The 13,961-nt window shown below is 44.5% G+C and overlaps 1 protein-coding gene across 1 annotated transcript in view; it reads left to right on the top strand.

Annotated features, from left to right (window-relative positions):
- Nucleotides 1-3,012: 3,012 nt before the first annotated feature.
- LOC137544890 (3 beta-hydroxysteroid dehydrogenase type 7-like) overlaps nucleotides 3,013-13,961 on the top strand; it is a 63,844-nt gene continuing 52,895 nt past the window's right edge. The window contains exons 1-3 of the mRNA XM_068265989.1: nucleotides 3,013-3,091; nucleotides 7,783-7,955; nucleotides 11,206-11,403. Of these exons, the coding sequence (XP_068122090.1) occupies nucleotides 7,823-7,955; nucleotides 11,206-11,403 (331 nt within the window). The 5' untranslated portion in view covers nucleotides 3,013-3,091; nucleotides 7,783-7,822. The remainder of the gene's footprint in view (nucleotides 3,092-7,782; nucleotides 7,956-11,205; nucleotides 11,404-13,961) is intronic.

Raw genomic sequence — 13,961 nt, forward strand, 5'->3', positions numbered from 1 at the left:
TTTTCGCTTCAGTGTCTCTTTAAGGTCCATACACACATCCAATTTTTATCTGCAGATGACTGGCCAATTTGACCACTGCCATGTAGGATGAGGGCCAACAGATTTTGAATACTAATGCTGGGTACACACAAGATAAATCTCTGAAAAGTGAAAGATCAAATCTACAGATAATCTTTGTAAAAAAGTGAACAAAAAACTTCAAAAGAGCCGGACGAAAGATATTTATCTCTCAATCTTTCAGATTCATCCTGGTGGATCTGATCTGCAGGTGTCTGTCCATTAACCACTTGAGGACTCAGCCTTTACCCCCCCTTAAGGACCAGCATATTTTTTCATGATCTGTGCTGGGTGGGCTCTGCAGCCCCCAGCACAGATCAGGGTGCACGCAGAGCGATCAGATCGCCTCCCTTTTTTCCCCCTATGGGGATGATGTGCAGGGGGGGTCTGATCGCTCCTGCCTGCCTGGGTGTTGCGGGGGGGGGCACCTCAAAGCCCCCCTCCGCGGCGAAATTCCCCCCCTCCCTCTCCTTCCTCTCACCCCTGGTGATCGGGGCTGCACAGGATGCTATCTGTCCTGTGCAGCCTGTGACATGCTGTCCTCTGTCACATGGCGGCGATCCCCAGCCGCTGATTGGCCGGGGATCGCCGATCTGCCTTACGGCGCTGCTGTAGCAGCAGCGCCGTTCAATGTAAACAAAGGAGACAAACGTCTCCTGCGTTTACATTTAGTCTGCGAGCCGCGATCAGCGGCTCGCAGGCTATTCACGGAGACCTGCTCCGTGATCTAACAGGAAACGGCCGCTCGCGCGAGCGGCCTTTCCTGATTAATTAGGGAGGCACCTGGCGACGCAGATGTGCGTCGCTGGTCCTCCAGCTACCACTTTGCCACCGCACGGTATGAATGTGCGGTCGGCAAGTGGTTAAACAAGGTGTGTATGAGATCTCCAGATATCATAGACTATGAAAGCATTTTGCAGGAACTGATCTTTTGCATGTGTCAGGGCCAGATTTACCATAAGGCACTGTAGGCGCATGCCTACAGGGGACATATGTGGCAGAGATGGCTCCCCTCCCTTCTCCAATGTCCCCTATCTCAGCAGAGCCAGAGAGCAATGTTACTCACCACCCAGCTGCAGTCCATAGGCACGTAGTAAGGGACTGAGATCCGTGGCTTTATCAGTGCCTCCTGTGAAAGTAAGAGCAGCGTTGTGGTCATTTGCCGCCTGCTTTTCTCATCTTGGTGCGGGGTGGGCTTGAAGTAATGTAAGGTGGTGACTTAATTGTGTGTAGCCCCCGATCATGTGTAGCCTCGACTCTGATTGCGTGTAGACTGTTTTGTATTGTAACTAGGGCCATGCTTTGAGTCCAACAGGAGAAAAACACTGTATAAATGTTAGGATTATTATTTTATATATAATTATTACAATTTATTATTAATTATTTATATACAGGGACATAGATAGTCGTGCTGGGGGAGGTGAAATGGTTAAAGTAGGGGGGGGGAAGCTTGTCCAAGATTTGGCTGAGCAGGCCCACACTTTGATTTACACAGCTGCTAGGTTCATGTGCTAAATAGCTCTTTATGTGATATAAGAAAATCATTTCTGGGTTTGTGGGCGGAGTTTAGGGCACTAGAATCTTTGTGTCTACAAGCTGCTGAAGTCTAAGGCCGGTTACACACTCAAAACGTGCAGGAGAACGACTCCTGCAGGCGTTGCGGCGTGTCGTCGGGAATCTGCGGTGCGACGCTGAGTAGCGGCGGTAGTAGTTAATTTACCCAAAGGGGAAGCGCCGATTCCCGACGATAAAATGCGCCGGGATGCGTCGTACCGCAACGCATCGAAACGCAGCGTCGGGTGTGAAAGATAAAATGAAAGTCTATGGACTTTCCTTTTACCTTGGTTAACGCAAAGTATAGACTTTGCGTTAAAACGCCAAAAGAGGGCTCTGGTGTGAAAGAGCCCTAAATCCGGCCATGACGTGTGTTCAGCATCTTTAGAAAGAATAGTCTTTCAAACCTCCCAGACAAACTTATGCGACAGATGCATTTCTCAGTTTGCAAAGATTTTTATCTGGTAAGTGCAGACCCGGATTTACCTCAGAGGAGTCTATAGACACAGATGTCTTGTCACCTTATACTTTGCCCTCTACAAACCCCCGCTGAACCGCACCGCAAGGTTATTATGCTGTTGCGTTTATTTTAGAGCAGAGAGGAAGTTCTGAGTTCAGGTCTGCTTTAAAGAGAACCTGAACTGAAAATAAAAAGTCAAAATAACCATACACAGGTCTTACTTGCCTCCTGTGTAGACTACTCCTCAATCTCTTTCTCCTCTACTGAGTTCTGTTTCCCACTGTGAACAATGGAATTCTCCCGCCTCCATTTTAAAAATGGCCATTACCCCATAACAGCTTCCTGGTCAGCACACTGTTAAACTGTAATATCACCCACTTAAGCCATAGGGAAACATGGACATTACCTTGCACACTCAGCTGTAACTGACAGCTGCTGCTAAATAACTGTCAGCAACTGGTATATTTCAGTTCTGAGAAAATATTGTCAGAACTGGAAGGGATCACTGTAAGAAGAAAATGGTGAGCTTCTGAGAGGAACTGATGGTGAGGTAAGTATGTAATATTCATTCATGTGTTTATTTTAAATAATTTTACTCCCTTCAGGTTCCCTTTAAACTTTCTAGAAATTATCTAGCAGTCATTAAACTGTTACTTCTTGCATTACTTGTTTTGCCAGAGTTGTGTTTGTGGGACTGGACAAGATAAGGATGTGTGGAGAGATGTGACGCAGTAGGGAGGGGCTAAATGCACACAATAAGCAGAAAGAGATCAATAGGACAGTAGAAGGGCATACAATAACCTGTAGATCATTAAAAATAAAAGACTTTCCTCTTACGGAGTTAAAAAACCAGAAAAACGATCACAACTGGAGGTACCTCTCAGAGTCTCTTTCTGTTTCTTATTGTTCCATAAAGAACCTATAGAATACTTCATCTGCTCTGGACGTCTGTAACGCTCACTTTTCACCTCTTTGAAAGACATAAAACTGTTCCTATCATTCATAGCTGCCAGGTTAAAGGTAAGACAAATACAGAGCAGGATTTGTGAATTTGTGTTTGTATATTGTAAAAATAGTAATGTACAAATAGGCCTCGATTTACTAAACAGTGCTGCTGCAGCAGCGCAAGTTTAAAACAACTTAGGAGCAGTATGCACGCTACGCGTGGTCGTGCTGCGTAGCATGCCTTCCTTAGTTACAGGCTTTGTTTAAATAGCAATACACGCTCCTCTAAATGCTATGTGCTGTGAAATATCGCGACCGCAATACTTCACTAGCGCGGCCACTACTACGTTAATTAACCCAGGGCGTGTGTATGTGAGGCAGTACGGAGACGGAGCCATTGGCGGGCACAGACAGGTAACATATACTGCACGTTACGATTATTTTCTGGTGAAAGATTGCTGCATTACAATTATTTTCTGGTGAAACATTGCTGCATTACGATTATTTTATGGTGAAACATTGCTGCATTACGATTATTTTATGGTGAAACATTGCTGCATTAAGATTATTTTCAGGGGGGGGGGGGCACCACAGGGTGGGGCCACAGGTTTTCTCGCCTGGAGTGACAAAATGGCTAGAGGCACCCTTGTTGCAGAGTAAGCACAACATAGCAGCTTCATACTTACATTACCCTGCATGCAGGCCCGTTTCTAGGGCCGGGCGGCCCTTGCGCTATTGGGAGGGGGGCGCTGTAATGGAAGGGGGAGCCGCAGCCGCGGGGAGGGCAGCCCGACCTCTCACCCCCTTTCTCCCCCCGGGTCTCCCTCCGTGCTCCCCCCTCCAGACTGCAGAGTTAGCGCAGGGAAGCGCTCACAGTAAATCAGTAACTCACAGTAACTCACCTCCCAGGTTCCAATCGCCGATCACTCACTAGCCGCCGGTCTCTTGCATATACGCTGATACACACGCTGCTTCCTGTTAAACAAGAAGCAGCGTGTGTATCAGCGTCTATGCAGAATCAGCATCAGAGAGGAAAAAGAAAATTGCATCAGGCACTGCAGTTGATTCTGTTTTAATAGTGTTTTCGTTGTGATTGAAATCACCACTTGTATAAAAAAATCTTGCATTTAAAGAGGTAGGTACAAATAGTCATGTGCAGACAACTTGTGCATTCAAATATTTGCATGAGATGGATGTCCTACCATATCAGAGGGTGCTTCTTCCGAGGCTGGATCATGACTATTTGTACCTACCTCTTTAAATGCAAGATTTTTTTATACAAGTAATGATTTCAATCACAACGAAAACACTATTAAAACAGAATCAACTGCAGTGCCTGATGCAATTTTCTTTTTCCCTTTCTGATGCTGATTCTTTATACAAACATTCGCTAATCATATCATGAGCACGCAGAATCTTCATAATCATCAAGATGGCGTTTGAGAATCTGTCAAATCCCTACTCCCAGTGATACGGCTACGAATCTCGGAGTGCCGGTAGTATTTTACTTCTCGATCTGATTCAGCGTCTATGAAGAGCAGAAGACCGGTGGCAAGTGAGTGAACGGCGATTGGAACCTGGGAAATGAGTTACTATTTACAGTGAGCGCTTCCCTACGCTAACTCTCCAGTCTGGAGGGGGGAGCACGGAGGGCGGCCGGGGGAGAGGAACGGAGGGAGAGGTTGGGCTGCTCCCCCCGTGGCTGTGACTCTCCCCTCCATTATGGGGGGGACACCTACCTACCTAGCCTATACTGGGGGGCAGCTACCTAAGCTAACCTATACTGGGGGGCAGCTACCTAATCTAACCTATACTGGGGGGCACCTACCTAATCTAACCTATACTGGGGGGCACCTACCTAATCTAACCTATACTGGGGGAACCTACCTAATCTAACCTATACTGGGGGCAGCTACCTAATCTAACCTATTCTGGAGGCACCTGCCTAATCTACCCTATACCAGGGGGCAGCTACCTAACCTATACTGGGGGGCACCTATCTAATCTAACCTATACTGGGGGGCACTGACCTAATCTAACCTATACTGGTCGGCAGCTACCTATCTAACCTATACTGGGAGGCACCTCATTAATCTAACCTATACTGGGGGGAACCTACCTAATCTAACCTATACTGGGGGGCACCTCATTAATCTAACCTATACTGGGGGGAACCTACCTAATCTAACCTATGCTGGGGGGAACCTACCTAATCTAACCTATGATGGGGGCACCCACCTAATCTAACCTATACTGGGGGGCAGCTACCTATCTAACCTATACTGGGGGGCACCTACCTAATCTAACCTATACTGGGGGGCACCTACCTGATCTAATCTATACTGGTGGGGACCTACCTACCTACCTACCTAACCTATACTGGGGGGCACCTACCTAATCTAACCTATACTGGGGGGAACCTACCTACCTACCTAACCTATACTGGGGGGCAGCTACCTATCTAACCTATACTGGGGGGCAGCTACCTATCTAACCTACACTGGGGGGCACCTACCTAATCTAACCTATACTGGGGGGCAGCTACTAATCGAACCTTTACTGGGGGGCTGCTACCAATCTAACCTATACTGGGGGCACCTACTTATCTAACCTGTATTGGGGGCACCTACCTAGCTAGCCTATACTGGTGGCAACTATACTGGCTACCTACATTGGAGGCACCTACCTAACCTATACTGGGGACACCTACCTATCTAACCTATGCTGGGGGCAACTATTCTGGCTACCTATATTAGAAGCACCCACTTTGCTAACCTGTACTGGGGGCACCTATCTATCTAACTTATACCGGGGGCGCCTACCTATCTAACCTATACTGGGGGCAACTATACTGGCTACGTATACTGGAGGCACCTACCTGGCTAACCTATACTGGGGACAACTATACTGGAGCACCTATGCCTGGCTACCTATACTGGGGGGACCTATAGTTGGCTACCTATATTTGGGGGATCTATAGCTGACTACCTATACTGGGGAGACCTATAGCTGGCTACCTATACTGGGGTACCTATTCCTGGCTACCTATACTGGGGGGACCTATACTGAGTGCAACTAGACCTGGCTAAACTATACTGCGGGCACCTATACCTGGCTCCGCGTGGGGGGCGCAATTTTTACACCCTCGCCCTGGGTGCATTTTAGCCTAGAAACTGCCCTGCCTGCATGGGTAAGCCCCGTGAAACTTCATTTGTGTCCAATAAATATTTTTTGTTATCCATTCCAAATCTGAAGTAAGATCACTTATAAACAGCTTATAAGAGCTCTATACACATTGGGGCTCCTCCTTCCATCCATTGCACCTATTCAATTAGTTTATAGTATTCAAAATCTGTTGGCCCTCATGCTATATGGTAAAATGGGCCAATTAAAACTGGATGTGTGTACCAGGCTTAAAGTGGACCCAAGCTCTTGCAAAGAACAGACTGGAAAGTGTTCATTCCACATAGAAATGCTGTAGAAATAAGCTGCACTGAGCTGTGTTTGTGGAGAAAGGAAAAGCAGGGAGAGGTGTGTGTGGCTGGCCATGAGCAGGGGGAATGGGGACCCCATGACAATTTTGCTTGGGGGCCTGGGGGCTTGTTGGTATGCCTCAGGAGGGGATTGTTGGCTGCTCAATGTTGTAATGCATTGAGTAGTACTTTGCTAGCATTCAAATTGCTGTTGAAATCTAACCTAGACTGAGGGTTAAAAATCTACTCTACCTCTACATTACCCAATCAATCGTTTTCTGTATCTGGAATACCTTATGTATGGCATAAGTGTGATTATACACAAAGGAGACAGAGACAGGCACTACAATTGCTAGTGCTAAAGTCTGTACTGTAGGATTAGAAAGTAGATCAGGTTTTCATTAAATACTAAACAGCGTGCTCAGAACTTGAAAGTATCAAAATTCATGTACCTTGAGTAAAGAAGAAGTAAGTTTGGCACTTGCATCAATGTATCCTTTAAAAAAGCTTTAATATTCCAGGCTTACATATAGGTAAACATACACCCATGTGCAGATATCTCCGTGCGCACGGAGCCTCTGAGAACGCTCAATCTGAAAAAAACGATCGTCAGGCGTGTTGCAGCTCCCACCTCGCTCCACAGCTGCCACAAGAGATCGGGTAGGACCTGGAGATATCTGCACATGGTGTATCTTTACCCACATGTAAGCCTTGAATATGAAAGCTTTTTTTAAAGGATACATTGATGCAAGTGCCGAACATACTTCTTCTTGATGCAAGTGCCGGACGTACTTCTTCTTTACTTAAGATTGTGATTATACTATGAAGAGGAACTTTAATCCAGGATCGAATTTCATTCCAGTCATTAGCCAATGCCCCGTTTCCCACAAGAAATCTTTACCTTTTCTTAAATAGATCATGTGGCTGATATTGTGGTGAAACCCCTCCCACAGCGTGATATCATTACCAAGGTCCTGACAGTTTGCTGTTTGTGAACCTTGTTGCATTGTGGGAAATAACAGCTTTTTCCAACTGCCAAACAAGCGATATCTCACTCTGTGCATAGAACTGTCAGTAACAATATAACGTATAGATCACCTGGCAGAACTAAAGATGTCACCACCTTTACATTTCAAAATGTAAACCAGGGAGAGGAAAGCTTGTACAATGGGAAAACACTGACTAAATAATCTATACATTAATATTGTAAACAATAAGCAATTTTATTCATTATGTTATTTTCACTACAGTCCCTCCCTCTTGAGATGTGTGAAATCTGCTTTACTCTTTCAGATCCACTTTCAAACCCTTGAGCAGACATTTCTTTGGCACTATGGCCAAAAATGTGGTATATCTAATAACTGGTGGCTGTGGTTTTATTGGTGAACATATTGTGAAATTTCTGCTCAGAGAAGAATATGTGAAAGATGTGAGGATTTTTGACCTAAATGAAAGTGAAGTCATTAGTCTTCTAAGAGCAGGTAATCATTTTACATAAATACAATTGTTTTAATTGAATCTTGGCGTTTTGTGTTGTCAATGGTATTTCCACACTTGCAATTAAAAGATGCTCTCCGGGATAGTTCTGTGTCATTTCGACATAAGATTAGCATAGATAATTTGGAACCATCTAACTACCAGAAGATCATTTGTTCCCATAAACACCCACTGATATGCACATCTACAAATATTAATAGTTTTTTTTTTTTATTACGAAAGTGGTCTCAGAAGGTCTCAGAAACTGATCACATTAGGTACACAGAATAGTATTGCCACAGCTGCAAGGAATTGTTAATACATGTGGCCCCCAATTTACAAACAGGTTTGTAAGTAGAATTTGTTTACCGGAAGGGAAATTGGTGGCCACACACTTATTTCCTGCCTTGCTGACAATGTCTGTTCCTTCCCCTAGATCCAACCCCTACACCAATTCTCATGCCCTATTGGTCAGGCAACCATAGATACCTCCCCTACTATATACATTACCCGTAATTTCTCAGTTAGGCCACATTTGCAGTGGCTGTTGGGTTGCGTTCTCTGTGACAGCAGGAGTGCAACATAACAGATCAGGACAACAATGCCACATGTTATGATCGGGTAGCATCGGGTGCAGTGAAGCATATAGCCAATGAAAAGTATGCTTCACTCCCACTATTAACACATGCGTTTACTAGTAATGCACTGCATGCACTTTGTTACCATACTGCAACTCATTATACTGCAGTGTACCCGCCACACTGTCTGTTGCATAGGTGGTTCATTGCAGTACGGTAAGCCATGTTACAATGTGTCCGTCACACCTCACCACATCAGTGTGAACGTGACCCCATTAATTGTGGCAAATGAAGAGAAAGATCCGCACCACCTTCAGAAAAGCTTAGTCTGTTTTATTGGAAAAAAACATACAAATTTAAAAAGATGATGGGCCTGATGGGAAACAGCCTATTTACATATCTAGTCACACCTCCAACTCCCCCAGGTGTGACTAGATATGTAAATAGGCTGTTTCCCATCAGGTCCTCTAATTAGTATATACTCAGTGATTGGTTGTTTCTCTGTATATATGTTGGTGTTTTTGTATGTTACTTCAGAACTAGGCAGCATGAAGATGGGCAGGAGCCCGAAACAGTGGACTGTCCTGCCTTAAAGTTCTTTTTAAATTTGTATGTTTTTTTCCAATAAAACAGACTAAGCTTTTCTGAAGGTGGTGCGGATCTTTCTCTTCATTTGCCACAGTTTGAGTCCCATGGTGTCCGGGACTATTAGATCTGCACACCTGACCATCTGAAATTGATGGAAGCCAAGCAAGTGCGACTCCACACTCAAAATTACTCGTGACCCCATTAATTAGCAGTTTATCGGCTGCCATGTCCACTCTGTATCCCACACCTCTTCTCTACCGTTTGGATACCACAGACCTTGTCCCCTGAACTCTACTTTCTGCATCTCCTGCACACCGATTGTAGCCAACAATTCTTTGCCCCATCTGCCCTCTAAATCAGTGTACAAGATACAGAGCCGCCAAAAGAATAAAAAGTAATTAAATGAACTTAAAAAACCAACTGGTTAAACAGAGGAGGCAGCGGTGGTCTTACCCCCTCCAAACAGACACAGGCAAGGACTGCGATTCAGACAGTCAATAAGCGGGATGTATGGCCCGTGAAACGCTTCACATTGTTTTTTTGAGTTCCGAATAAATTGTTGACTGTCTGAATCGCAGTCCTTGTCTGTGTCTGTTTGGAGGGGGTAAGACCACCGCTGCCTCCTCTGTTTAACCCGTTGGTTTTTTAAGTTCATTTAATTACCTTTTATTCTTTTGGCGCCTCTGTATCTTGTACACTACATTGAGTCCACCCTGGGTGGAGGGTTGTTACCCTATTTTCCTGTCTACAGAGAGCGACTTTTTATTCCTGAGTGGGGTCACGATTGTTCTCCCCACCTGCCTATACAGTGGTTGCCTAATGGTAACCCTGGTTTGTAAGTATCATTTTAACTTCTCATTTATTTGTTGTCCCCAAGACGCATTACACTATTGGGGCTCTTGGTGTCCCTCTGCTTTATTGTCCTCTAAATCCTAGGTTCTCAACGTGTGGTACGCGTACCCCAGGGGGTACTTCTAATGGTTCCAGGGGGTACTCGGGCTTGATCTACTTAACCAAGAATAACAAATTTAGAGTTTTAGAAAATGAAAAATCTTATTTAAACAACACCAAATTAGTGTTTTAGCTAATTAAAAGCAATTGTAAATGTTTGGAAATTGTGTAGAACCAATTATAATGTACTATGATTAGATATACATTTATCAGGGGGTACTTGTGATAATGTTTACTATACTAGGGGGTACTTGGTGAGTACAGGGCTTTAAAAGGGGTACATACCAATAAAGTGTTGAGAAACACTGCTCTAAATCACTATGTGTGATTTAATGAATGGACTAATGAATGGACCTCAAGTCATCCTTACTCACCAATTTTCTCCTCTCTGCTGTTCAGTAGATGCAGCACTTCATATGTGTGTAGTACAACCACACATCATTTCTCGATGTTGCGTCAGCTGATTAATCAGGAGGCAATCAGCTGAAGGTAAGTGAGCTTGCCTTGTGGTCTGCATATTGGTGGGAATGCCTAAAGGTTGCAGGGGGCAGTAGGTGGCTAACAAGCTCCTAATCAATGAGAAGAATCAGGGCCGTAACTAGAGGGGGCAGCCAATGCTATAGCAGGGGGCCCAAAGCTGTGATGGGGCCCCATCTACTAACCTTCCCTTCCTCCGATACAGGAGACTATACTTCAGATGGGTTGTTTTTGTGGCTACGCTTGTTAAGGGTGTGAAGATCATGATGGACACACTTGTTTTATGCCCCTTGCGAGATGAGCCTCAAGAAAGTCAAGGGAACATTTATGGTGGGGGGGGGGGGGGGCAGCATCAACATTTCACTGCGGGGGCCCATGAATTGTACTTACTCCACTGCGCCATCTGCTTAGTTCATCAGGTCTGGGAACTCAAAGGGACTGCCTGTCACCAGAAATAGCCTCTCTTTTTCTACCTATCACTTATTCACCCTGTCGCTTCATCCACCTGTCACTAAAATCAGCTTCTCACTTTGTCTACCCATCATCATTAGAATCTGCCTGCCTCTACCGCTTAGTTTTGCTTTCCACTATGGTTTGCCTATCACTTAGGAGGCTATTTATAACTTGGAGCAGACGTCATCTTGAGGATCATTAGAACTAAATTCATGTTTGTACTTGGGTACTGCAGATTATGACAAAATCACCTTCATCAAAGGAGACATCACTGACTACAGACAGATTCTGGAAGCTCTTAAAGGAGTCCATGTTGTTATTCATACAGCTGCTCTTGTGGATTACCTGGATGAATATCCCTTTAAGAAACTCGAAGCTGTAAATGTTAAAGGTAAGTGCATAGTATATTTGTCATAAAGCGGACCTGAACTCAGAAGTCCTCTCTGCTCTAAAAGATACACAATAAGATAATAAACTTTAAACAAAAACATTTCTTTGTTACAGCTGATTCAAGTTCTAAAATAAATCTGCACAGTTTCTACTTCCTGATTCATGGAAGCAGACATATTGTTAACAGCCTGTGCTTTCAATTGGGCTTATCTGCCTTATCTGCTGTGGCAGTCATGTGACACAGGGGGAGATCAATCATTAATTTTAGGCAATGACACTAGTCCATTTTGGGCATGAAGTGCTCTGCATCAGGCCATTTCAAATAAAGTCTCCTTAGTCTTACCACTAAAGGTGGCCACACATTTATAGATGGCCACCAAAGCGACCATCAGATAAATCCCTCTCTGATCAAATCTGATCTATTGGCTGCCCACAAACTGCACACAGATTTTGAATCGATTTCAGCACGAAATCGATTCAAAATCTGTGGAGCCGTCACCGCATCCTGCCCCACTGCCCAGGGCTCCCCCATCTGTGCTCCTCCAGGCCGGCAGAATAGCTCTTACCTGTCCAGCCAGTGTGCATCCTCTGGGGTCCAGTAACTTCCTGCAGCAGGTCTCCTCCTCCCTGTGTCCCTCTTCTTACATAGTTACATAGTTACATAGGTTGAAAAAAGACACACGTCCATCGAGTCCAACCAGTACAAAGTACAACTCCAGCCCGTCCCCCACATACCCCTGTTGATCCAGAGGAAGGCGAAAAAAAACCCACCAGGCATGGTCCAATTAGCCCCAAATGGGAAAAATTCCTTCCTGACTCCAGATGGCAATCAGATAAAATCCCTGGATCAACATCATTAGGCATAACCTAGTAATTGTAGCCATGGATGTCTTTCAACGCAAGGAAAGCATCTAAGCCCCCTTTAAATGCAGGTATAGAGATTGCCATAACGACTTCCTGTGGCAATGCATTCCACATCTTAACCACTCTTACTGTAAAGAACCCTTTCCTAAATAAATGGCTAAAACGTTTTTCTTCCATGCGCAGCTCATGTCCTCTAGTCCTTTGAGAAGGCCTAGGGACAAAAAGCTCATCCGCCAAGCTATTATATTGCCCTCTAATGTATTTATACATGTTAATTAGATCTCCTCTAAGGCGTCTTTTCTCTAGACTAAATAAACCCAGTTTATCTAACCTTTCTTGGTAAGCGAGACCTTCCATCCCACGTATCAATTTTGTAGCTCGTCTCTGCACCTGCTCTAAAACTGCAATATCTTTTTGTAATGTGGTGCCCAGAACTGAATTCCATATTCCAGATGTGGCCTTACTAGAGAGTTAAACAGGGGCAATATTATGCTAGCATCTCGAGTTTTTATTTCCCTTTTAATGCATCCCAAAATGTTGTTCGCTTTAGCTGCTTGGCATTGAGTACGATTATTTAACTTGTTGTCGATGAGTACTCCTAAGTCCTTCTCCAAGTTTGATGTTCCCAACTGTATCCCATTTATTTTGTATGGTGCTAGACCATTGGTACGACCAAAATGCATGACTTTACATTTGTCAACATTGAATTTCATCTGCCATGTATGTGCCCATATAGCCATCCTATCCAGATCCTGTTGCAATATGACACTATCTTCCTGAGAGTTGATGATTCTGCACAATTTTGTATCATCTGCAAAAATAGCAACATTGCTCACTACTGCATCTACTAGGTCATTAATAAATAAATTGAAGAGCACTGGACCCAGTACAGACCCCTGTGGGACCCCACTGCTAACAGTCTCCCATTTTGAGTACGATCCATTGACAACAACTCTTTGTTTTCTGTCCATTAGCCAGTTCCCTATCCATGAACACAGACTCTTCCCCAGTCCTTGCATCCTCAACTTTTGCACCAGACTTCTGTGGGGAACAGTGTCGAAGGCCTTTGCAAAGTCCAAGTATATCACATCTACAGCATTCCCAATATCCATATTAGCATTCACTACCTCATAAAAGCTGAGCATGTTAGTCAAACAGGACCTGTCTTTAGTAAACCCATGTTGATGCTGAGAAATAAGATTATTTTCTACTATGAAGTCATGTATAGTATCTCTTAGTAACCCCTCAAATAGTTTGCATACATTCTCTTCCTGATCATATGACAAAAGCTAAAGTTCAAACACTAGAGCTCCGTTGTGTATGCTGCAAGACCTCTAGTGTTTGAACTTCGGCTTGTGTCACATGACACAGAAGAGAAGAGGACATGGGTAGGAGTAGACCTGCTGCATGAAGTTAAACCACCGGACCCGATGGGACACGCGCCAGCAGGACAGATGAGAATACTGCGTTTATTCTGTGTCGGTTGTTGCCAAATCGAAAAACTGATAGCGACACACTCCCGACCCGGCGCCGTTCAAGCAAAATTTTCAGTCCTGTCCAATCAACCAAAATTAACCACTTGAGGACCACAGTCTTTTCGCCCCTTAAGGACCAGAGCCTTTTTCTCCATTCAGACCACTGCAGCTTTCACGGTTTATTGCTCGGTCATACAACCTACCACCTAAATGAATTTTA

Source organism: Hyperolius riggenbachi, chromosome 2, assembly GCF_040937935.1.
Source record: "Hyperolius riggenbachi isolate aHypRig1 chromosome 2, aHypRig1.pri, whole genome shotgun sequence".
NCBI lineage: Eukaryota > Metazoa > Chordata > Amphibia > Anura > Hyperoliidae > Hyperolius > Hyperolius riggenbachi.